Source organism: Phymastichus coffea, unplaced genomic scaffold (genome assembly GCF_024137745.1).
Source record: "Phymastichus coffea isolate CEN01 unplaced genomic scaffold, Cenicafe_Pcof_1.1 PCOF00191, whole genome shotgun sequence".
In the NCBI taxonomy this organism is placed as follows: domain Eukaryota; kingdom Metazoa; phylum Arthropoda; class Insecta; order Hymenoptera; family Eulophidae; genus Phymastichus; species Phymastichus coffea.
The window spans coordinates 10,912-33,821 of NW_026707002.1; the positions used below are offsets into that span (position 1 = coordinate 10,912).

General features: G+C 41.2%; 1 protein-coding gene across 1 annotated transcript in view; it reads left to right on the plus strand.

The window, feature by feature from the left end:
• Positions 1-5,015: 5,015 nt before the first annotated feature.
• Positions 5,016-22,910, plus strand: part of LOC131673687 (uncharacterized) — a 78,701-nt gene continuing 60,806 nt past the window's right edge. Inside the window, exon 1 of the mRNA XM_058951875.1 lies at positions 5,016-5,173. Coding sequence (XP_058807858.1) covers positions 5,086-5,173 — 88 coding nt within the window. The 5' untranslated portion in view covers positions 5,016-5,085. The remainder of the gene's footprint in view (positions 5,174-22,910) is intronic.

Genomic DNA, 22,910 nt, shown 5'->3' on the forward strand with positions numbered 1-22,910 from the left:
AGAGCCGAGACGAGTTTACGAAACGCATACAGAAATTCGCGGAGATATACGAGCTCGGAAATTTCTGTTTTCAAATTCAGCGTCCGCAAAAAAAGAGAATACCGCAACAACGTATCCTTTGATAGTCTAACAATACTAAGTAATTAATGCCACCAGTCGTATTAATAACAATGGCAACGGAATAATGGTGGAAACGCGCTTCGGTCGCAGAGAGCAACAGCACCAGCAGCAGCGAAGGCAAAATAGCTCGTTTGCGTTAAATCATCTCGAGATCGTAGAGCAGAGATAGGCTCGCGCGGGCGCCGCTCCTCTGCTGCTCGCGGTTATGCTACGCGCAAAAGAAGAAAACTGCATGTTGCGCGCAGCGGCGGCGGCACGTAATTAGCAGAACGAAAACTTTACAGCGCCACTGTGCCATCGTGCCAAACTTATTATACGATCACAGTGCTCCGGCGTTTATTGTTTGCAGTTGCCTTCGTGCATGGGTCGCAGCTTCACAATGCCAAGTCCAATACGTTGAACAATTATTCTCCGTTTTATTGATAGCCTAATATTTTTACTGGAACTCGCGCGATACGTTTAAATATAGATCTTGTACGTTTGACGAGAGCTTCCGTTCTTAGATTTTTGCATTTTTTTTCAAATATGTCCCCGGTAAATTTCTAGGACTGGTGCATCACCCTCAGCAGCCTCCTAAATATAGCTTCGGAAATAGTTGGGAGTTCGCTCGAAAATAAATGAGGGACTCGTTTTTTCGCGCCCTCGACTATTTATTTTTACGCCATGAATTATCACTCGTAAGTCGAAATAATGATTAATCGCGTTTGCGCATTGGCATGCTGTTCAAGTGTGCGTAATTGATAGCAGCGTGTAATTAGTAGTCTGCATCAAGCCGACAATCAAAGGGAGCATCGCTCGCGCGGAGAGAAAATTTCAATTTGAAATCCGTGTAATTGAAATTACGCAATGCAGCGGCACTTTGAGAAAACTTGAATAATGCAATTGGGAGCAACTTTACGTTCCATGGCATTTCAATGATCAAGCCGCCGCTCCATGCCACAGAGAGAAGTAGCCCGCCGCCGCTTTGTCCAAACTTTTCAAATTTCGCTGCTCTAATAAACAGCTAAGCTCCCAAACAAATTAACGATAATTCGCGAAGCTAGAGTTGAAAATTCGTATAGAATCCATATAACATCGCTCCCTCTCTGTCCCTCTCTTTTTCTCGCTGCACGTTCAAAATGCTAAACTTTCGGTGGCTCGCGCGAGCTCGACAACAAGTCCACAAAGGCCAAGTTCTTCTTGCGCGAAGAATAAACTAATCCAAGTGAATCTTCGTCGTCGCGTGCCACGGAATCAAAATAACAAATCAACTCGCATTAGAATAAAGCTTGAAAATCCATTTGGCAGTGGCATCGCAGAGAGAGATTATAAATACGAGTTCACCGTTACTCGTTCCCTAGAGAGACTTCAGAATTGCATTGCTAACGAAATGCAGAGAGACAGGCACACTCTCTCCGTTGGAAAAGGACAACACGGTTAGCGCATTGATTAACGAACAGAGGTGACGACTTGCCGGAATTCCACACAGCAAGTTTTACATTGTATAAAAAGCGAATAGACACACACACACACGTGGTAAGTATATATATAAGATGCCGTAGGCGAAACAGAACGATGACGATTGTTCCCTCGCGCCACTCGCACGAGCGGGTATACGCGAGGATTGTCCATTAAAGTTTTCTAACAAGTTTCTCTTCCGCGTGGCACGCAAGCGAGCAAGCCTCTGGCCAACTTTTCGAACGCGCGAGAGACTTTTCTTCCTTCTTTTTTTTTTCTAGCCGAGAGTTATCAAGCCCTAGCGACGCAGTTTTGCGATACTCGCTCTCGGGGAGTATTTGTCGCTAGCGCGTCACGCGGTTTTATTTTCCGTTTTACTGTTTTTTTCTTTTTTTTTTCTTTTTTCTTACATTTGAATAACGTGCGATGTTTGCCAAATTGACATCCCGACTTCAAATATACGTAAATATCTTACGTACATTTACCTGGGGATCGAAGGGAAAATGAAAAATTGAAGCGTGCGGTGCCTCAATTTTCTCCTTTTGGATTTGCTTCTATCACAACACAAACGTTCATCACAAGCTATATCACGGGCTCGAAAATCGGTGCTCCATTCAGTGAAAAGACTATACAATGAAAAACCGATTACAAACTTACCAACTCACGACTCCGTGTGTGTCACATAAAGAAGAAAAAAAAATTTTCACCCCGAGTATAAAACATTCATGAGCGTCGCGTCGTCATACAATAGCCACAGGATCTCGCATACACGCCACAACAAAAGAAGGAAAAAACACAGCCAAATGCAATTTTCCAACTCTCGGTGATGTTGCAACGTTATGATTCAAGAGGGAGAGAGAGAGAGAGAGAGAGAAGAAAAAGGTGTATGTATGTGTTATAGCTCCGCCCACGCAATCGAGTGCCAAGGGAAAAGAGAATGTCATTTCTGAGTAACGCTACACCTTTCAGAGCAGCCTTCGGGGCCATTGTGTCCGTGCGCGTCGGCGACACTCGATCGCAGGACTCCATTTGCGGTTTAGCATAATGGTAACCCAAGGAAAAGGCCCCTCGAGCTATACACCATCCAGGCCGCGCGACGACGACTTGTCCTTTCCCATTTTTCTTCGACGCGCTTTCTCCTCCCTTCCAAATGCTTTCTACTTGCGCGTTACTTTTACTCAGGCGAAGCAGCAGCCCCCATTCCTATCTACCGCTATGCCTTTTACTTTCTAGTCAAAGAGACAGTTTCATGCTGGTACCGAGGCTTTTTGGATTACACTTTGGATTGCTCGAGTGTTTTAAGGCCCTTGGGCGTTGATTGCAAACTTGAAATTGCAATCTTTCTTGAAAAGTTACATTTTACGGTACAACCGAGAAATTCACTTTGTACCGAATCGTCGATCGCGACTTTGCTCAATCAAGACTGTCGTGATACATCCTGAATTGCCGCTTAACAACCAACGTCAAATGAATATTTCCATTCCACGAACCACCTTGGCGCAAAAAGCAACTCTCTAGCGTTGCGCCAATCCGGCGCGAGGGAGAGAAAAAAAGCTCGGCGCAATTAAGCATAGTAGTCGTCGTTGGCGCACTTGGGAAAATACGCGCAAGTGACGCGTGTGTTGCATCAACTACTGCCACCTGCAAAAACAAACATGCGCGTCTAGGAAAAAAACCGGCAACGGTGGTGCCGCTGTATCAACAGGTACGAGTAAAAGTCTTGCTTCCAGCGCAGGAGGAGGTCGGATCGATGGAGCGCGCGTGGTTTTTAAGAATGAAAAATCGCTGCAAACGAGCGGCATTTGCCTATTGTCATGAAGCGTGGAGGTATATATGTGTATATATATGTATGTATATAGGCACGGCTCTTTTGCCTCGAGCTTATTTATTCTCCATTCAGTGGGATTCTTGCGGCCGTTTGAATTTTCCATTTGGAAAATGAGGCGCGTTACTTTTATTTTCTCTTTACGGATATGCATTTTACGACAGTGAATGCACGCAAAGAAACATAATGCTACTCTTTTTGTGCTCGAATAAACGTTGCGTTATTTCCGAATTTCGCAGGAGCTTTTGCCGTTGAGTATCGAAACATTAATGTACGACATCGAAATACCTTTCATTCCTTTTGAACGACAACTCGGCATACTCTCGTTCCGCTTTTACAAATTTATATCAAAAAATGAAGCTCAACAAAAAATCATCGCTACAGAAAATTTAATGCGCGCATATGCCACGTCATTCAGAGTATTTTCGCGAATAAGAGATTCGTTCAATCAAATCCCACACTCGCGGTAATCCCTCAGTAGGTTACACACGTCCTTTTTGCAGCGCGCTAAAAACGCAATTCCAATCGGGTAATACGGTGAAAATGTTTCCGCTGCGATCCATCGCTGCTAATTACCTCGCCGACGAGAGAACCAGAAATATAATATCGCAAGATAGTCGGTATCGTTGATAATTAAAATTTGCGGTGTAGCGAGTTGCGCAATTAAACGTGAAATCAATAACCACCTATAACAACGCCAGTTAATAGCCGCGCTCGCGCAGAGTTCGTCCGAAATAAAAGCTCGCGCGCGCGTCGACGTCGCCAGGCTGATATAAAAGGGACGACGCAGCCGTGCGTCGCTCGCCCGCTAATTAAAGCCTTTTGCACGGCAGCTCTCTTTTACCTGCGCTCCGCCTATTAATTTGATAAATGCAGCCGCGGAGATAATTGTTTGGACAGAGAGAGAGAGAGAGAGGATTAATCGATCTGCCGCGGTGAATTTCCAGGGATCTATACAGAGAGACAAAAGCTGCGATGCCTCGAGGGAAGGAGGAGAATTGGCAAAGCGCCGAAATTTTCTTTCTTTTTTTTCGGAAAAATACTAATCAAGCCCTTTTCTTCTCTCTCCCGCGGGCCGTCATTACCGACCCACCCTGGCAATTAGCTTTGACTCCAAGGAGCTTCCTCTCTCTTCTTCGTCAAAGGTATGGTTTGCTGTGTCTCGACGCGCCAGCCTTACTTGCCTTGGCAATCAGTAGAAAGGACTCGTTAACTTTTCATTCTTCGCTGCGAAGCCTTCGCGAAACTGCTGAACATTTCAATTGTTTGTCGCGACACGCCAAATTCTATCTTTCGGCTGTCTGCCCATTCTTTGGAATTCTATCAAATGAATGCTATCGGTGGATATTGTTCGAAATTGGCTCGGTGGACTCCGTGAGGAATACGTTTGTCCACTAGGTTTCTTAACTTTTACAATCAGCAATGAACGTAGATTGGTCGTTTTGCCGCTGGAACTATTGAATATCCACCACACGCTCGAAAACTCAATAAAGTTACAATGGCTATCAAAGGGCAGTCAAATTATACTCCGATGTAAAACGAACATCGTTCAATATCATAGAAAATGCAAATGGAAATGTCGAGAATTGTGAAAATGATCGTTTTAATTTTTTTCTGTATTCCAGGTGGAAAACGATGATGAGGGGTTTCGGCTAGTGTTTGCCAATCCCCCTTTCTTCCCCATCGCTCGAGAGCGAGGAAAGATGCCGTCCTCGAGCTTGTCACGTGCACTGCTGCTGCTTCTGATAATCGCGGCGGCACACGGACGCGCCTACAGTGCGCGCACCACAGGTCAGTTGTCTGTTGCCATAAACTTTTATCGCTTAACTTAACGACTCTTGCTTCTTGGACGTCAAATGTTTTATTTACTAAAGAGATGCATAAAAAAACAATATGCTACTTGAATAGCATCCTACTCCGATAAAAAGAAAATAAGACAAAGGTTCATCAGAAAATTCAACGAAAACCAGCTACCCTCGACGTACTTTGACGTAGAACCCCTTGAGGTTCGTAGCATAAAAAAGGCAACAAAAGCTTCCTCGGAAGCATTACAAGCGAAAATATTAATCGGCCTGAAATTTATGCTCGTCGCGTAGGTGGCAGAGAGAGAGAGAGAGAGAGAGAGAGAGAGAGAGAGAGCGCGTTGGTGGTGGACCCCTAATCGTAGAGCAAATAAGATTATCTGATCGAATTTTAATGGGCGGCTCGCGTGACCGTATGCACACACGTGTCAAATTCGCGCGCGCGCAACGACGAGAACTCTCCTCTTACCCCTTTAATCGGCTTATCGGTCAACGCAAGCGACAACGACGACTTTTAATTGTTCGCCCCAGCCCGCTTATTAACTTTTTTTTTCTCCGGGTCTCCGATACGCCGTCAATAAACAAACGATGGGGAGTGCGCGCGAGCAATTTTGAACAAACGAGACTCGCCTGCTACCAATTTTCTATTATAATTGCTCGCCAATTAACGCTCGCACACAGCGTCGTACTTATGATAATGAGGCTAAAGCGCGTTAGAGAGAGAAAGAGAGAGAGAGAGAGAGAGACGAAATTCCATTCCTATACTTACATCCTCTTATCTTCTTTAAGCGCGGCTTACGCAAGGCCACTCGTGTCCGAGGCGTAATAAATTAAATTCACCCCATCCTGCACATGTGCGCGCGGAGCGGACTTTTCGTCCCTTTTCCAGCAATGTGTTACTTGCTGAGAGAGAGAGAGAGACTTGAGAGAATTTCAATTCACCGCATTCGTTTTGTCTACTCTGTCCGGGGAGAATGATTCGGGTGCGTGAGAGGCTTTCGAGCGCTGAAACATTTTTTCTTTGGTTCCTCTTTGTGTGTCAATGAGTATTTCGTAACTGTTGGATAGCCGACTATGTATGTTCTATGAAATAATTGATCCAACACACTTTCACATCTTTTTCCGAGAATTCTTGTTTCACGGTTATGAACAGTTCATTGACTGCATATAAGCTTTTCATTTTCCATCGACTGCAATAAACGTTTTTAGCAAATATTTAATCGATAAAATCTTTCAATAACTAAAAGAAGCTCTTCGCTTCCGAGAAATTCCACCCTCGAATGAATTAACCAAGAAGGCAAGCAGCAGAAGCAGCAAATGAAGCCCTTAAAGTACAATCCACTTCTGGGTATTCTTGGGCAAATTCGAACAGTCAAAAGAGCACAGCATCGCGGGAAAATTTTCCTCAAACTCTCTTGCTCTTTAGAAGGTGATCGTGTGCTCTAGCGGTAGTAGTTGGAGAGACGAGTAAAGACAAGTAAAAAATACAGCACCCGGAAAAATAATGGTTTAGAAAAAAAAAATAACCGCGAAAGAAGAGCTTCCGTAATGAGGCCGAATAATTCCGCTACGTTAAACAAGATTCTTTTCTTGACTGAAAAAAGAAACTTGCATTCGTTATACCGAAGAAAGAAATCTTGGTGGTATTTTCATCTGGCGTACGTAATCCCTTTCTCGTATTGTGCATTGTGCTGGTGTAGTGCCGCAAACAGCGACAAATGCGAGTTGTGCATAGTTGATGTTGGCGTACCTACCCGGAGAATTCCCATGAGCGATAGACGTAATTAATCTGTTTTTCTTTCTCTTGCAATTTCGGCTCTTTGACTCTGTGAGAAGTCCGCGGAGACCACCGCCGTCGTCGCTACCGTCGCCACCGTGAGTTTCTCACCACTAATGTTTGAATGTGAGACAACGTCGAGAGTTCTGTAGAAGCCTTGTTTCTAGGCTAACTTGCTCTGCTATCCTTGGCTTCCTCATTAGCACGTCATGTTTCTTTTTACACTTTGTGATTGTGATATTTCAGTGAATCTCATTAATAACACTTGATTTCATCACGATAAATCTATATATAATACGATAGATCAATAAAGATAATCATTGAATTTGACCTTTACCTTGAATAAATTAATCGATTGAATTACACTGAAAAATGAAGTTTCGCCTATAAATTTTAAGAAACGAGAGTAATTAACCTGTTAACCAAGCGGGACGTATAAATACGTCAAAAGTAAACAATATCGGGTATGGGTAGGACATATGAATACGCCCTCGATATTTATATTGCGCCCTGGAACGAGCGGGACGTATATTTTACTACTACTATGGTAATACGTCATTCATACACGTCTTAGTAGAAAAGGACGCGCCCGTTATATGTTGCGTAATTAGAAAGCGATTTCCCCGGTTAACAGGTTAAGAAGTTATAGAAAAGTCGCAAAATCAAGTTATTTCAGATTATAAAAGAAAACGTGTTTCAACTAAAAGATGAACAAGCATTTACGTGTTTCAAATGAAATTACAGGATAAACATAATGCGATGGCCACGTAGTCCGGAGAAATAAAAGGAGGGCGAAAAATAAACCATGACAATCCAAGCAGATTTAAGAATTTGATCTCTTGCGCGGCAGCATTTTTCCAGCCAATGAATTAAGAATCTTGAGAATATTTATTCGACTTGATGAAATCTCACAGAAAGAGAAAGACTTGAAGTAATACGACGTGTTAATTCTCTGAAATCGGCTTTTTAATAATTAGCAAAGTTGTTTCTCGGCTGGCCTGACTGACGTATCAAACTTTCAAGATGAGTGTTGCTGGCTTTTATTTTCTTATAAAGAAGCACTTATTCGCTCGAATACACTGCAGGAAAATTAAACTTGACGTTGCTATTTCGACGAGAGTATTATCTGGAACAATTAACCAACTACCAAATCGAAGCAGTTAACGAAAGGCAGAAATAATAGCTGGCTTGGAAAACCGAACTTGATCGACAGTCGACTTGGTAGCTACTACTACTGGCTGGCGGTAGCGCGTGGAACAAAGTCGAACTAGAAATGCCAGACGTTCAAAGTGTGCACTGAGAAATACTCGACGAATTCCGTTTGCGGAATGACGTGCTGCTCTTGCAAAGAGACAAATGGCCTTCTCCGTCGCATACTTAGCTCTTCTCTCTCCCTTTTTCTCACACTGTTTGACTGTGACAAAGTGTCGCGTCTTTGGCCGGATCGAATTGGCATTTTGAATTTTTCGGACGTGCGCTCGAATATTGGGCCATTCGTCTGCGTCGCTACAATGGATTTTGATTGATCGATCGACGTTTCTTGCGGACATTACTCGCGCTCGCGAGATTTAATCAAGACTAGTAAATCAATGTGCCCGCGATGCGGTAAAACTCGATTTTAAAGTTTTGTGCGAGATGTGAGGAGGGGTGGGGCGGATATTTTTGTCGATAGTAACTTTCTTACGTCATTGTTTTTTGTTAGAAAACTCTTGAAATATATGTTAACGTACCGTGAAGATAGATTTTGTTTTAGAAATAACAAAGCGACTACTCACGTCAGACAACGAGACTCATTAGCAAGTTTCACTGGAGAATTAGAGACACAGTTTGTCTTCGGTTTCCCCAAAGTGTTTGCATACCGCGGCCCCGAAAAAAAGCACCACGCACACCCACCCTTGTAAAAAAGCTTTACTAATTGCCGCACGGTTTATGTTTTTTTCCGGGAGTCGTCTATCGATAATTTCGTGCGCACGTTATTAATTATACGGCTATGTGATGGAAGACATCCCAGAAACCTCGCACCCCTGGTATTTTTTTACTTTTAAACAAACAAACGAAAAAAAAGAAAGTTTTAAAGAGGGTCCATGGTCTTTTATTTTTTGTCTACTTTTTCTCTTTATTAATCTCGAAGAGCACGTCGGAGATCATTTTACGCTCAACTAATCACGCGCCGTGAGTCGTAAGTGAAAGTTTGTATCGGAGGGTGCTGCATGATAAGTTTCGGGGCTGAGGAAACGTAAAATAGAAAGTTCACTGCTACTATATTGTATTCGTAAAAGTTAATAGTTTCCTGATGAGTCGGCAGTGAAAATGAATTCTCCCATTAGAATTTAGAGTGTAAATAGAAAGAAAGAAAAAAAATGTTGACGCTGAAAAATTAATGGAATGCGGATGAGTTTTCGATGCATTAACTGTTTTCATAGAAAAAAATAATTTTCAAACTTAATGCGGGAAATAAAGAAGAAAAAGCGTTTGTGTAATAATGAAGGAGCTTTTAAAACTTTCAATCGAAACTAATACACACTAAATAAAAAAATATCAGAAAATTTAATCAAGTCGCCAAACATCCCAGGCGCCCTATAAAAAAAAGCTATTCAATCTGCAAGCATGAATACAGTGGAACGATCCACTCGAAAGTTAATCAACCGTATCAAACTCGCAAACAGCCAATAAAATCGCGGGACCCGGGACCATAAAATGCCCAAGGCACGAATTAAATTCTCAATCAAGTTCGTGCTCAGAACGTCAAAAATCCAAAGTATAAAACCAAACCTTCTCATAACAAAAGCCAGCGAACCGCATTGTGTCTCAAATACCACGGCGGCGTGAAGAAAAAAAAAAAAAAAAGACGCACTATCTGTGGGTTTTATTTTCAACCCGCGAGGGGAATCCTTTTTTCGTTAATGACGTGATCCTGCTTTTCGGCGTATTTTTTAAAGAAATTAATCAGCGTTCATACATTCCTACGTACTCGACGTATTGGATTAGTAACAGACAAGCGCATAGAAGGGAAAAAACGTCCAGCGAAAATTCATGCCACTAACAAACTCCTCTGTTAAATCGTGCGTATCTAGCGCAACCTACTTTTGAATGTTACAATTTAGGGCATGTGCTATAATATGCGCGTGCATCCTCTAACGAAAACACAGATAATCAAAATTTAATTGGAATTCTGATGAATATATATAGGTTGGCGAACATTAAATTATCAGCTTGCTTTTCGAGTATCATCTCTTTCTCTTGCCCATTTAATTAGCTAGCAAGGAAATAAAATCCAATTCAATCAGCTCGCCTCATTCTTGATTTATGCTCTCAATTATTGCTTTTTCCTAAATGAACTTTGCAATAATTCATTAGTTTTCAAATTATACTCGTGCATTAAATAGCATTAAAATTGTCGTGCATTATAGCGGCTACGATAATTGGACGTGTTACGAATGGAGTATCGGTGAGTCGATTAATGTAATTTGGACGAAGCAACAAACTAGTCGAAAGGAAAATTTTAGTTTCAAATCTGTCGAAAATGATTTTGCACTTGCAACTGTCAATAAAATAAATGGAAAACGTCATATACTCGATGCCACTTATTAATTTTGACAGATACTCGATTTCTTTGCGGAAATAACAGCTCTACGGAACTCGATCAAACGCCAAAATTCCATAAAAAGCATGCGTCGATTACAACCAAGCCGTCGTCGAATCACGACACATCGCAAACATGTGGCGTCCCAAACTCGTTGGTAATTGTAGCTGACGCGAGAGCGCCGTCAGCCGACCAAGGTGTCCTGAGCAAGAGGCGTCCGCGCGCGTTTGAAAGCGATGTGAGAGCATAGTAGGCTTGCGCCTGTGCGACACCTTCGTTAAACTATCCTCTCGCGTGTGCGCCGCTCTAATCCCGCGCTCGATATTCTGTAAGACTGCGCCGCGCGCCACGGCGACGAGGACAAACACAAACAGCGCGACGCCACGAGCAAACAGACAGCAGCAAACCTCTTCGCCTGCTGTAGACGCTTCTATTTCCATACAATCGCGCTACTGCCGCTGCTACTGCCGTAAAAGCACGCAGAGGGAGATGCGCTGCTGCTGCTGCTGCTGCTCCTGCTCTTGCTGTGAATTATTTAATAAATCTGACGAGATGCTTCTCCTTCTCCTACGCAAAAGCGTATACACTCTGTGAAATTTGCTGTCTCGACGTGCTAAGGTGTGAAAGGAATTGTGGCTTTATCGTTCATATCAACGTTAAGAAAGCTGGACGAGAATACGGGTTTTCCTCAAATCGAACTGCTCAATCGTTCCAGTAGTTTCATAAAAATTATTAATATTCCATTTTTAGAAATCAACTTAACCACGCTATCCCTTGAACCTGCAATGATAGAATTTTTACATGTAAACTGTACGGTTGCCAGGGTGATATAATGACGCGTGTAGCGATCGATCACACTTTTCACTCACTCGACAATCATCAACAACATAAGCAATCAGAGTCGCCTGTGCGTCGCGCGGAAATCATTATTCAAATCCCGACCCTCAAAATTTCACGCCCAAAATAAAAAAAAATAAATATAGAGGAGAAAGAAACAGTCAAACCATCAATCTTGTTGCAAGCTCAACAGTCGCATACGCGTATACGCACGTCAAGAGGGTCTGAGCAAACGATGACTGACTTTCTCTGTCGTGTCGCTAATGAGAAGACGCGCTCGGAAAGTTATTATTTATCTGGCTCTCGTCGGCGTCGTTTCATTAAGAAGCGAAACAAGATAGTCGATCCACCATGTCGAGGCGAAAGCGGACTGATTTACACGACTAGAGCAGAGGCGTCAAACTCTCAACCTTGTGTCTACACGAAATCGTATATACGCGCGGCAACTTGTAAATGTTCGTGCATCAAGATCCAGGCGCTGCAGCTTGTCCTGGCAACTATATCTATACGCACTGCACTCTCTCTCTCTCTCTCACACACTCTCTCTCTGTCATTTATCATTCGGTTAGTTTTACGCTCTGACGCGTTTACTCTTACCTTACTGCTACATGTTTGACTTTTCTGCTTGTCGGTAATTCTGAGCAATCACGGCTTTTTTTTTCATTGGCGATGCGAGATCTGTCATGATTATTTGAGTTGAGCCTGCAGGTGTAAGCTTAATATAAATTGTCTGCTTTGCGCTTGCTATTAGAAAATGATAAGTATGAAATAATTAACATCTGCGTGATTATGTAAAGTAGAGTACTGTAAATCATTGATTGTATTTTCTGTTTCATAAACGTTCTGTATCTGTTATTGAATTTCGCACGTCAAGCTAAGTCGAGATAGATATTTCAGAAACTTACATACAGTTGATCTACTGATACTAATGACATTCTTACTTTCAGATGCAATTAAATAGATTTGAAATGACAATTCAATGAAATGATTAAGACCTCGCTCCCAATATCAAATTCAAATATCTTAGTGTACCGCCAGCTGGCAAATAATCGAGCTTTATCTCAAGTAGCAAACGCGAAATCCCGAAGAATCAGATCCATTAATCATGCGCTGTAACGAGCCACGAACAATCCGCAGCGCTAAAAGGCGCATTAACCGACAGTAGCGGGTGTTGCTGAGAAAACTGGAACGAGCGTAGGAAATGGTTGGCCGCAAGCGTCTAATAAAAGCTGCGAAGAAAATAGCCACGCGAGAGACAGCAATTTAATTTCGTATTAAGACTTAATTAGCCAACAAGCACACACGCAAAGAAAGAGTCTCTTGGGCAAAGGTAGATCAATATATCTCTTGGGGATTTACATGATTTTACACTTAACTGGTTCATTGTTATTTTTACGTTGGCGAGCGCCAGCCTCCAGCGTTATTATTAGCTTGGTTCTCTATTGTTACATCAATTTACCAAGCTTTCCAACAGTTTTGTAGAAGCGATAAGCGTAATTATCGACTTTACTAATCAGATGTAAGAGAGAAAGAATGAAACAGAAAGAGGGAGGGGGAGTGAAACTGCGATCCGGATCAAAATATTCGATTGATGAAATGGAGCATTTTGTTACGCCAAACGAAATCAATTAGAGCAAATAAATTTTTCTTTTGCGAATTCTCATCGACAGTTCATGAGAAAAACGCAATGTCGAGGACATATTTTTAGCGAAGTTAATTTGCATAACTCGGTTTACATGTGACTATGTAGCATTGCAGTATTGTAACAAGTATCACTTCCGCACTGTGATCAAACTTTTGCACTATCAAAATTGTTCTGTAACTATAACGGACTTTCCCTTATGAAAGTTTGTCAGAATAACTGGTTCGAAATACATTTCAATGACACGGATAATTCTAATATTTATATAAAGTTTAGAAAATCGACTTATGAAACACTAAAACAACTATTTTCCAACGATCCGTTTTTGAATATTGAAAAAAGCTGTTTGAAGTATAAGCCTCATCGCATCGGCCAAATAAATCACTCTGAAAAAATGTAGATGGCACATCAAATCAAGCAACACTCCACAAATCATTCGTGTGCTTCAATTCCGAAAAAAAAGAAATATACATCAGTGAGCGGCTGAGCTCATCATCGCAGTCTCTATTATTAGTTCTAATAGACCATATGTTACCGAGCGAACGGCTGGCGACACGGGTGGTTTTCTCTCTCGCTCGCTCTTTTTCTTCGCATGTGTTGAGCACGCGACGTGCGCGCAAAAAAATATGAAGGTCCCCGCAGGATGGATGGATATAGTTTCGAGATGGAACGGATTGTCGTGGCGAGGTTTTTTTCCTTGATGTAACGCTTTGTACAAATTTCTGAAGGTGATTGTCTCGTAAGAAACTACCTTCAACTTTTTTGTGCGCAGAATTTTTTTTTTTGGTTTATGAGAGAGTAAATTTGTAAGTACGTGGCAACGTTATCTTGTGATTGTAAGGAATTTTTTTTTGTTAGAGCTAATGTATAATGCATTATGACAGATTAATTATCGTATTTAGTTCCGAGATCTTAATTAAGATTCAATTAAGATTTAATTAAGTCACTGTTATTGCAAGGTATTATTGAAGCTTAAAATGTTAACAAATTTTATTGAAAGATAAGATTGTCTGTCAAAAAGGATGAGCTAAAGAAGTTAAATCACGATATTTTCTAAATAGCTTGTTTATTAATTCTTTCAAAGTATTCTTTTCTCATTGCTTAGTTGCAGACACATAACTTGTACTCACTATAAATACCAACGACAATTCTAAATCTATTTCTAAATAAATTTCTCACGATAGTTTATTAAAAAAAAGTGTATATATACAATTTTTCAATTTCATGTTTATGGTCATTACTAATCATTTGCATATCATCGTAAATCAAGCAATTATAAACGAAATTAAAAATAAAATAATTTATCTAGAAAAAAGAATTAAAATGTAAGTTCTTACGTTTGAAAAATAATAATACCACAAGCATTTAGAAAAATTTTACAGAAATGCCGCCGCAGTGATAAATTAGCTCCATCCAGGCCCAGATGTTTTTAATTGTCACTGACTTCTTTTCCAATTTTTTCTTTTATTGATTGTATTAAAAAATAATTAGAAACATGATGTCTGATATAAAATTGCATGCTCTTTGAGAATATGGCATTATGTTTTATCAAACTTGTTTATGTTTAAAAAATTATGAACCAGTGTTTCTAACTTTTTAAGCATGGACGTTAGATAAATTATAATGACATATATTCTGTAAGCGCATAAAATTTTACCTTGGTTATAGTGTTTCTCAATTTTTTAAATACAAATAATATAAGAAAAAAATTTGATACAAAATCAGTGAAAATTGAGGACACTTAGGCTATTAATGGGTTAAAGAGCAGCAGCAGCAACGTAACTCTTAAAAAGCACCCAAGAGAACTCAAACTTTTTTTATTTTCGTCATATTATTTATGCGTCGACTTCTCTCTCGCTCTTACTTTCGCGTGTCGAGAAAAATAATTAATTAACGTTGTTTGACGGCTCTTTTTCCGCCCCAGTTACCGATTTTCGCTCATTTTTCAGCGCTTTAATTAGCGGAAATTTCCGCTCGATACTCCACCTCTCCTCCACTCTCGAGTTTATTTGCACAATATGAACAAACAGCATAAATTCACAAAAATACCGTTGCAAGTTAATTAAAGGTTCCGTATAATCATTAACATAAATCGTACGCTTAAAAACAGCGGAAGAGAGAAAGAACTCTGACCATTTTTCTCGGATATTTACGATATATAAAACCGACATCCTGTGATTCATGAGATTAGACCCTTACGTGCGTATTACTATTGAATTTTTTTCGCTTATTTGCCGAATAACACGAGAGCAACAAATATACACTCGAAGCATTCCAAATTCAAATCGTATAAAAAAAAAAGTATGGCTCAGCGCGCACGCTCGACGGTCCATATTAGCAACAGTCACGGAAAATATTCGGATCCGGCTGCGAAAATCCGTTTTTATTGTTACGCGATAAAAGATTTATATGGGTGGGTTATCTATGGTAATGGAAATTTTGCCGAATTAATATTTGTCAAAGTAACGTTTTATTCCCAGCCATATTCCAAAGTCGAACTTTTTTTTGTGGCGTAAAGTTTCTGTCAAAAAGGTGATTTCATTAATGTATATGTGTGTGTGTGTGTGTATGCTGCAAAATTATGAAAATGGTTATAGAAAATATAACTTTTTAAAATACGTTAATGGAGCGCACGTGTGGTTTTTTCGGAATTGAAAAGAAAGTTTGGACATTAATTAAGCGTGCTAATGGAACGAACGATAATTAACATTTTACAATAGTTAACACGAAAGCCATTTGAATCAACATTCGCTTTGTTGTTAATAAAATGCTTTCAGAAGCAACCTCGTTACTAATGGAGCTATATGTCAGTTATATGTAATTAGATTTCACATTGGTATATTACGAAAGAAAAATTCAGCATAACAAAGCCAAAGTATATCCATAATTCAATGTTCGGCATTGCGCACTCGCGTCCGCAGAGCCATCAATAACGACATAATTAAAACGACCAGCAGGAAATACTTCCACATGAGAGCAACATAATTAACTCCGAAAACATTTCGCGCACGCCTACCTCCACGCAACAAATCAATTGTCCTTATGTCGAGATTATTAAACGTCGCAATTTGCAGATGAGAGGGGAGATCGATATTACACTTGTCTTACGCGCGGCCGCGCGGCTGTGGATTACAGCGATAAATAATCGGATTAAACGAAAAACACATATATCTCGAGAGTGTGAGAGTGTAACGCCTCCCGTTTCTCTTCGTCGCCGTATATACGCGAGTGCGCCACATGTGTTTGCCACACTTGCGACACATACACACGCGATAGGAGATTTGAGAGTGGTATCAGAGGAATGAGAGAGAGAGAGAGACGGGGGGGCATTTGCGGCCTGCTGGCAGCAAGGCATACAGGAGCGTATGCGCAATACGAAAGGAAGTGGACGCAGACTGTTTATCGACTTTGATCAATGGCTCGCGACGTTGTCTCGCTACTAACGAATTATGACGGGCCACCGCTGCTACAACTACGCGGCGCAATTAGGCGAGGGTGGTGAAGCTCACGCTTGAGGTAATTGGGGAGTGCTCGGTTAGACGAAAAGCTGATGTTCGATTTCCATTCTTTTAATATTCAGTTTGTCTTATTCATACAAGAAAAATAATCCGAAATGATGGACAAAAACAAGCATTGGCATTCAATTTTTTTTTACATCGATACTTTAAAAATCCACTTGATTTCGATCCTATCTGCCCGTAAAAATAATAAAAAGGTTGCAATCGCCAAAGCATATTGAAAGACAACACGCAAATGTTTGACTATCGACAGCAGCGTGTTCTCATAGCAGCAGACTTGCTGCTATACAACTGGAAAACTGCCTTTCAATTATGTCAGAAAACACAGCAGGTACAAACCTCCCCATGAAAAAACAATCTCCCTCCTCCCTCAGTTCTTCCATAGCGGATTTTTTACTGTTTAACGCTTTTAAAAAAAGAAAAGCAGAGAATAAGCTCATCCCACTCGAACGAGAAAGCGGTAGAATAAGTTTTTAATCTATACGCGCGAGAGCAGGCCGGACGTTATTTATTTTCCGAGAGCATTATACGTGCGCCCACGTACACCACTTTTTCTCCGAAGCTATACGAACACATCTCTCTCTCTCTCTCTCTCTCTCTCTCGCTCGCTCTCGCGAAAGGAAATAAAATATTGGAATTCGCTTGGCCGTTTATCGCCCTCTCTGCTCCTTCTTTTTCTCTTTCTCTTTTTCAATGCGTTTACTACTATATCCAACCAGAAGGGTTCGACAAGCGCATCGATATTTCAATATTTCTAATTATTTTCGGCTGGGCGAAAAGAGAAAGAATTTTCTTTTTCCTTTTTCCTTTTTTAGTCGCATGGTAGACAGCTCGAGAGCGATAGGGGTTGATTGTTATTATTTCTCTTTATAACCTCGCAATTTGTCGATAAACGTGCATTTATTCCTTGCCTGAAGGAGAGTGGCGCGAAAAACCACGTCGTTATGAACATTATTAACAGCGCCAACTCAAAGATATACGTCGCTTTATCAAATCCGGAACGCTGAAAGCTCGGGGCTTTCTAAGCCATGGGGACTAGAGTACAGCCGCGTCAATGAATAAGCGATGCGAAACTCACTTTCATGCATCCGCACGTGAAAACTACGCTCGTACTAGCGGGCTAATGCAGAGTAGTCTCATTAAAAAAAAAATACCAGCAGCGCGTCTATATCTTTATGGTAACAGCGTTCTATAATGCCAAGTTGTTACGCAGGATGCGTTTAGCGCGATTTACGCTGCTTTTAACAACGAGGTCACGACTTAACGAGTTGCCTTAAAAAAAAGAGAAAGAAAGAGAGGGAGAGAGAGAGAGAGAGAGAGAGAGAGAGAGAGAGAGAGAGAGAGAGAGAGAGAGAGAGAGAGAGAGAGATAAGAATAGCGACGAGCGAGCGTTCGCTTAATCAATAATTTGCAGTATGTCACTTGGCGATCGATCTCCCTCAGGACTGTGAAAGTATCGCACGGTGCGAACGGGGGCTTGGGGGCGCAGCGCAGAGAGAACAGAGAGGGGTTGCGATGGCTAAAACTTTTTAAAAGCTTCTAAAAGCCTTTCGGCGTAGTGAAACTTCGTTAAAGGTGCCGCGCGACCCGATTAGCCCCCGAGAATATAGACGTATATTTTTGCGCGCGCGTCTCGCGTGATTCCGTCTTTAATAGCTCGAGCTTGGTCATTATTACTCATCGGCAACGCAAGACCGCGAGATAATCGAGGCGCGCGCAACGGAAAAATTTCAGCTCTGCAATGAACCGACGGCTCTCACCGCGCAAAAGGGATAAAGCGCAAGATGCAATTGAATTATTCATCCGCCTCATCTTTTGTTTTCCGCGCGAGTGCGTTTTGTTTTAGACGCTCGCGCACGGATTTCGAAAAATTCTATGTGACGCGAAGACAGAACGTTTCAATCGGAGTAAGTGCTGCTAACCTCATTCTACTTGCCGCTCTCCGCACTCGCGAGCTTTACTGCAGCTGCTGAGAAATCGACTCGATGTGTAGTTGGACGCGTTGAATTTCGCGGAAGAGAAGTCAGTTGAATAAAGCGCCAAACGTTATAGAAGATGTTTACGAAGCAATGCGTGTCCATTCAACGTGCCTGGTAAATAAATCAGAAGTTATAGTAAGTGGATTGAAAGCAACCGTATCATCTAATTAATCATTGCACAGTCTATTCACAGAGAGAGAGTTTGTACCGAAGAGAGCGAGAGAGAGAGAGACAGAGCGATCAATTAATAAGTAATCCCATGCTCCTTTGTCAGGACGTCGGCCGAAACTGTAATCCTATTCTGTCATCGGGAGCTTAGAGTCCGACCACTTTGGCTCGCAAGTTTCCTCTCTGAAACAGATAACCTTCATAAATAAAATCACGGCATTCGGGCTCGTCATTCGCATTACAATAATCAATCCGAAAATCCGCACGCGAGTTAATCCATTGCGTGAATTTTTCAAAACGATAAGAGCCTTTCGCTCCTACCCTCGCAGATCTTCATTTCCATTGGCGACGGGCTCCCGGGGCTCGAACTTCGTGAATATTGATGAGTACAGCGAGTGTCGCCAACTTGTGATTGTTGCTTTTGGGAAACTAGCGCGGCTATGATGGTTATATTATGCGTTCGGCTCTGTACGGTCACTGTTATTACAATGATTATTTCGTGTGCCATTAGAGCCTATAATGACCTCCGATTGGCGCGATGATATTGATTGTGCGGAAGAGAGGGAGGAACAAATAATTATTGTTGCGATATTATGGGCGTTCGAGAGATAAAGAGAGAGGGCTGCTTTAACGAAGGCTCATCTCTATACTACGGTCGTTAAGTCGCACGAATTGCTTCTATTTTATTCACTATTTTCATTCCAATTACTCGACAGCCGCTCAAACAATTTGACAAAGTTTCGATGAAAAAGTGCTTTCAACCTTTTGGCCGACGAAGCACGATATTTATTGGAATTTTTGCATCGCTCCCGTTGATTGAAAATTTTTCCGAGCCGGGATTCGGCCCTCAAGCAGCGCGATGCCATACCGACGAAACGCGCCCGCTCCCAAGCGGCAGCGATCAAACTTGCATTTCTGACGCGATAACATTCGTACACAGTTGATGAAAAAAGAGCACGATCTCGGCGAGTAGTCTGAAAGCATTAATAATGTCCTTAACAACGTCGAATTCCGCGCGCGCTTGTCCCCACCTCCCAAATTAAACGATCAGTTTCTCTCAAGTCTCACAAAAGCCCTCGGCAAAGCCTATCAGTGCTTCCTCTCGATTACCCTTGCCGAATCGAGGGAATTTCATTCGTCACTCGGCAGCAGCACAAGCGTATCGCGCCGCGTTTCGTCATCGTAAATCACCCACAACACACGCATACATGCGCGCATTAAAAAGCGAGAACGCGCGCGCGTACTGACTTGTGCGCTGCCGAGGATATTGCATATGTTATATACGAGGCAAAGGCATTCCTCGGAAAAGTGCGTTACGCATGACTGCATCGGCAATCGAAACTGAGATAGAGGATGGCTCTTTGGCAATCTTCTGAGAAATGTGTACCTCGAAAATGAAAGTGCGTCTCCCATAGGATGCTATTGATACGACTGTTGATACTGTCGAACTGCCTGTCTCCGTATGCACGCTTTCCTCTTTCGAATTCGCAAGTTATTGAATGCGATCGAGCGCTGCGGCTTATACACGAGACTGACTTTATTGGCAGACTTCAAGCGATTACTGTCTGTTGACTGTTCCGATTAATCAAACATGAGTAAAAACGCGTCTTCTTTCTCTCTCGGCTGATACATCCCACTACGTCAATATACCATTGCGCACGCGCCTCGTGCTCGTTATACGAAAAATCGCTATCGATATCTCAAGGATTATCGATGAAAACAGATAAATAAGCCCGCATAACAAACAATTCCCTACAAATATCCCAGCGTCGGTCAGGGTGAGAGAGCTGCCGCGTGATTCCCTAGAAGAAACATTATTACCGAAATTTCTCGATATGTCAATAAGGGGGCGGAAGGCTCTTTTCTCATTTGAACTGCCGAAGCCTAAGTCTCCCTCGGGGGCGAGTGAGGGATTTGAGCGAGCGATAAGTGAAATGAAGTCTGCGAAAAAAAATGAAAGTCCGCTTTTGGAAAAGAGAGGCAGAGAGAGAGAGAAATGTGATTCGCAGGCCCGTTTGCTTCCTCGGATAACGATTAAGATAACCACTAGTGAGATTCGCGATGTGAGCTACCCCACGTCTCTTTTCTCTCTTTTTCGTGTTTTTCCTTTTACACAATAAGGCTCAAGGTTATTAAGTCGAGGTTGTAATATGCTGGAGTAAAGTGGTTTGGCATATTACGTATTTTAGAGCAAAATTATGTAAATAATGTTATACATTTACGTATTTTTGTATTATACACAAATCGACAAATAATCAGTTTTCATTACGGAAAGCGTGAAGTGAGTTAGAAGGACAATTATTTTAATATATTTATAAAACAATTAATAATCGTCTAAATTTAAGAGTAAACGTTGGAACTATGAAGAATGAAACTGTAAAATTAATTATAAAATAAAATTAATACAATTATCATGAATTTTGTTTCTATTAATAATTTTTTTCCAATTTCAGGTAAGAATTACATCAACAAAATTCAGCTGCCTACACGTAAGTTTACAACGGCATTTCCATTACCCAAAATCTCAGTAAAACGTAGCATTCAGTCTTATCATTAGCGGATTAATTTCAAGGGCGACGGTGCGAAGCACATAATTGCGCATTTTAATTATTAAATTAATCCCCCCAACGCCTATGACGACGCTGGGCTGTACGCTCGTTAGCGAAATGCTGCCTTGCAGCATACGAACTAACTTCTCTTTCTTTTTTTATCGTCTCAATTTTATTTTTCATTTCGTATCGGTGTTTTATCAATAGTTTGAATTCTCCTTTTTTATGGTACGAGCTTTATTTTCTTCCCGACACTGTTATTTATTCAAGAGCGTTTTTTTTATTTGATAGCAAACGGATGCTATTGAATTTTTGAAATGTTAATCTCGTTTGAAGCGAACATGGGAATACTAGAAATACAGCGCGGCAATTGAATTAGAACATCTCTACGGAATAGATTATTTTTAGTAGAAATGAGCGAATGAAAATTATATCCTTTGTTGAAGATTCAAACACGTTCAACCCCGCACGCGTGAATAATGGAAGAATATTACCTTTTATGCCATAAAAAATTCTATTTCTGTTAGCAGAAGAAAAGCGAAAGCGCTATCATGAAATCTTGAATGTTTCTTTCGCAAAAGAAAACGCAATGTCCATTTCTTGCGAGGAGAGAGAGAGAGAGAGAGAGAGAGAGAGAGAGAGAGAGAGAGAGAGAGAGAGAGAGAGAGAGAGAGAGAGAGAGAGGAAAGTCTGCACATCACTATCAATAATTCAGGGGTTTTCTTTTCTAAATATTTCTCTGTAATACTTTACTTTGCTGATCATGCACTATGTGTTTACTTCCGTTTGCTTTGGTACAGTGAGTTATTCCATTCTCTTTTTCTCTATTTTTATTCTTATTTATCTTTCTGTCTGAGTATCCGCTTATCTTCGACGCTGTTCTACTCAGCAGGCAGTTACCTGTTAGTGCAATTTATTATACTGGACATTTGTTTTATTACTACTTGAAACATAAAGACCGATGTAAAAGGGAACCGGGAATGGTACATTAAGATGATTAGATGACACGTTATTAACAATGTTATACTTTTTCGACCACTTCGAAATGACGAATATGACAGCCACTCAGAAATAACATTATTGCAAGCGACAGCTTAATCGCAAAACTCGATCATCTTTTGGCACGTTATATACGTAACTACAAATCTTATCTTCTCCGCTCGAAAGAGAAGAGAAAAACAAGCATCATGGAAATTAAGATTATCGCGCGCACGCAACAAACGCATAGCAACGACATGGCGCGCAAATGCAAATGTACTTTTGGTGTCCTCGTGTAATTATCGTTACTCAGCTACCTAGCGAGCATCTGTCCCACTCCTCCCTTCGCAGTGCGCACGCTGGCTAATCTAACCGCGAGCTTTAATTACAAGCAAGCCTCCTTTTTATCCGGCGCTCCCTCCTCTGTCCGAGTTATAATTGGCTTTCTTACTCCCCACGCGCGAGAGAACTTCTTTGCTTTTCTTTGTATTTGTTTAAAAGTATTCTATCAGATAAATATTTTTCAGTGCTTCTAAAACTTTTTTTTTGTTTCGTTTAGTTGGAGATAAAGAAGACACGATTGGATTCTCATCTTTTACGCTCGCTAGTTCTTTTTATTTTCTTTGTTTTTAAAGAATAGGATTTGGATATTTGAGTGGTCCTCGAATTGTTTCTACGACTAAGGAATGTTTATT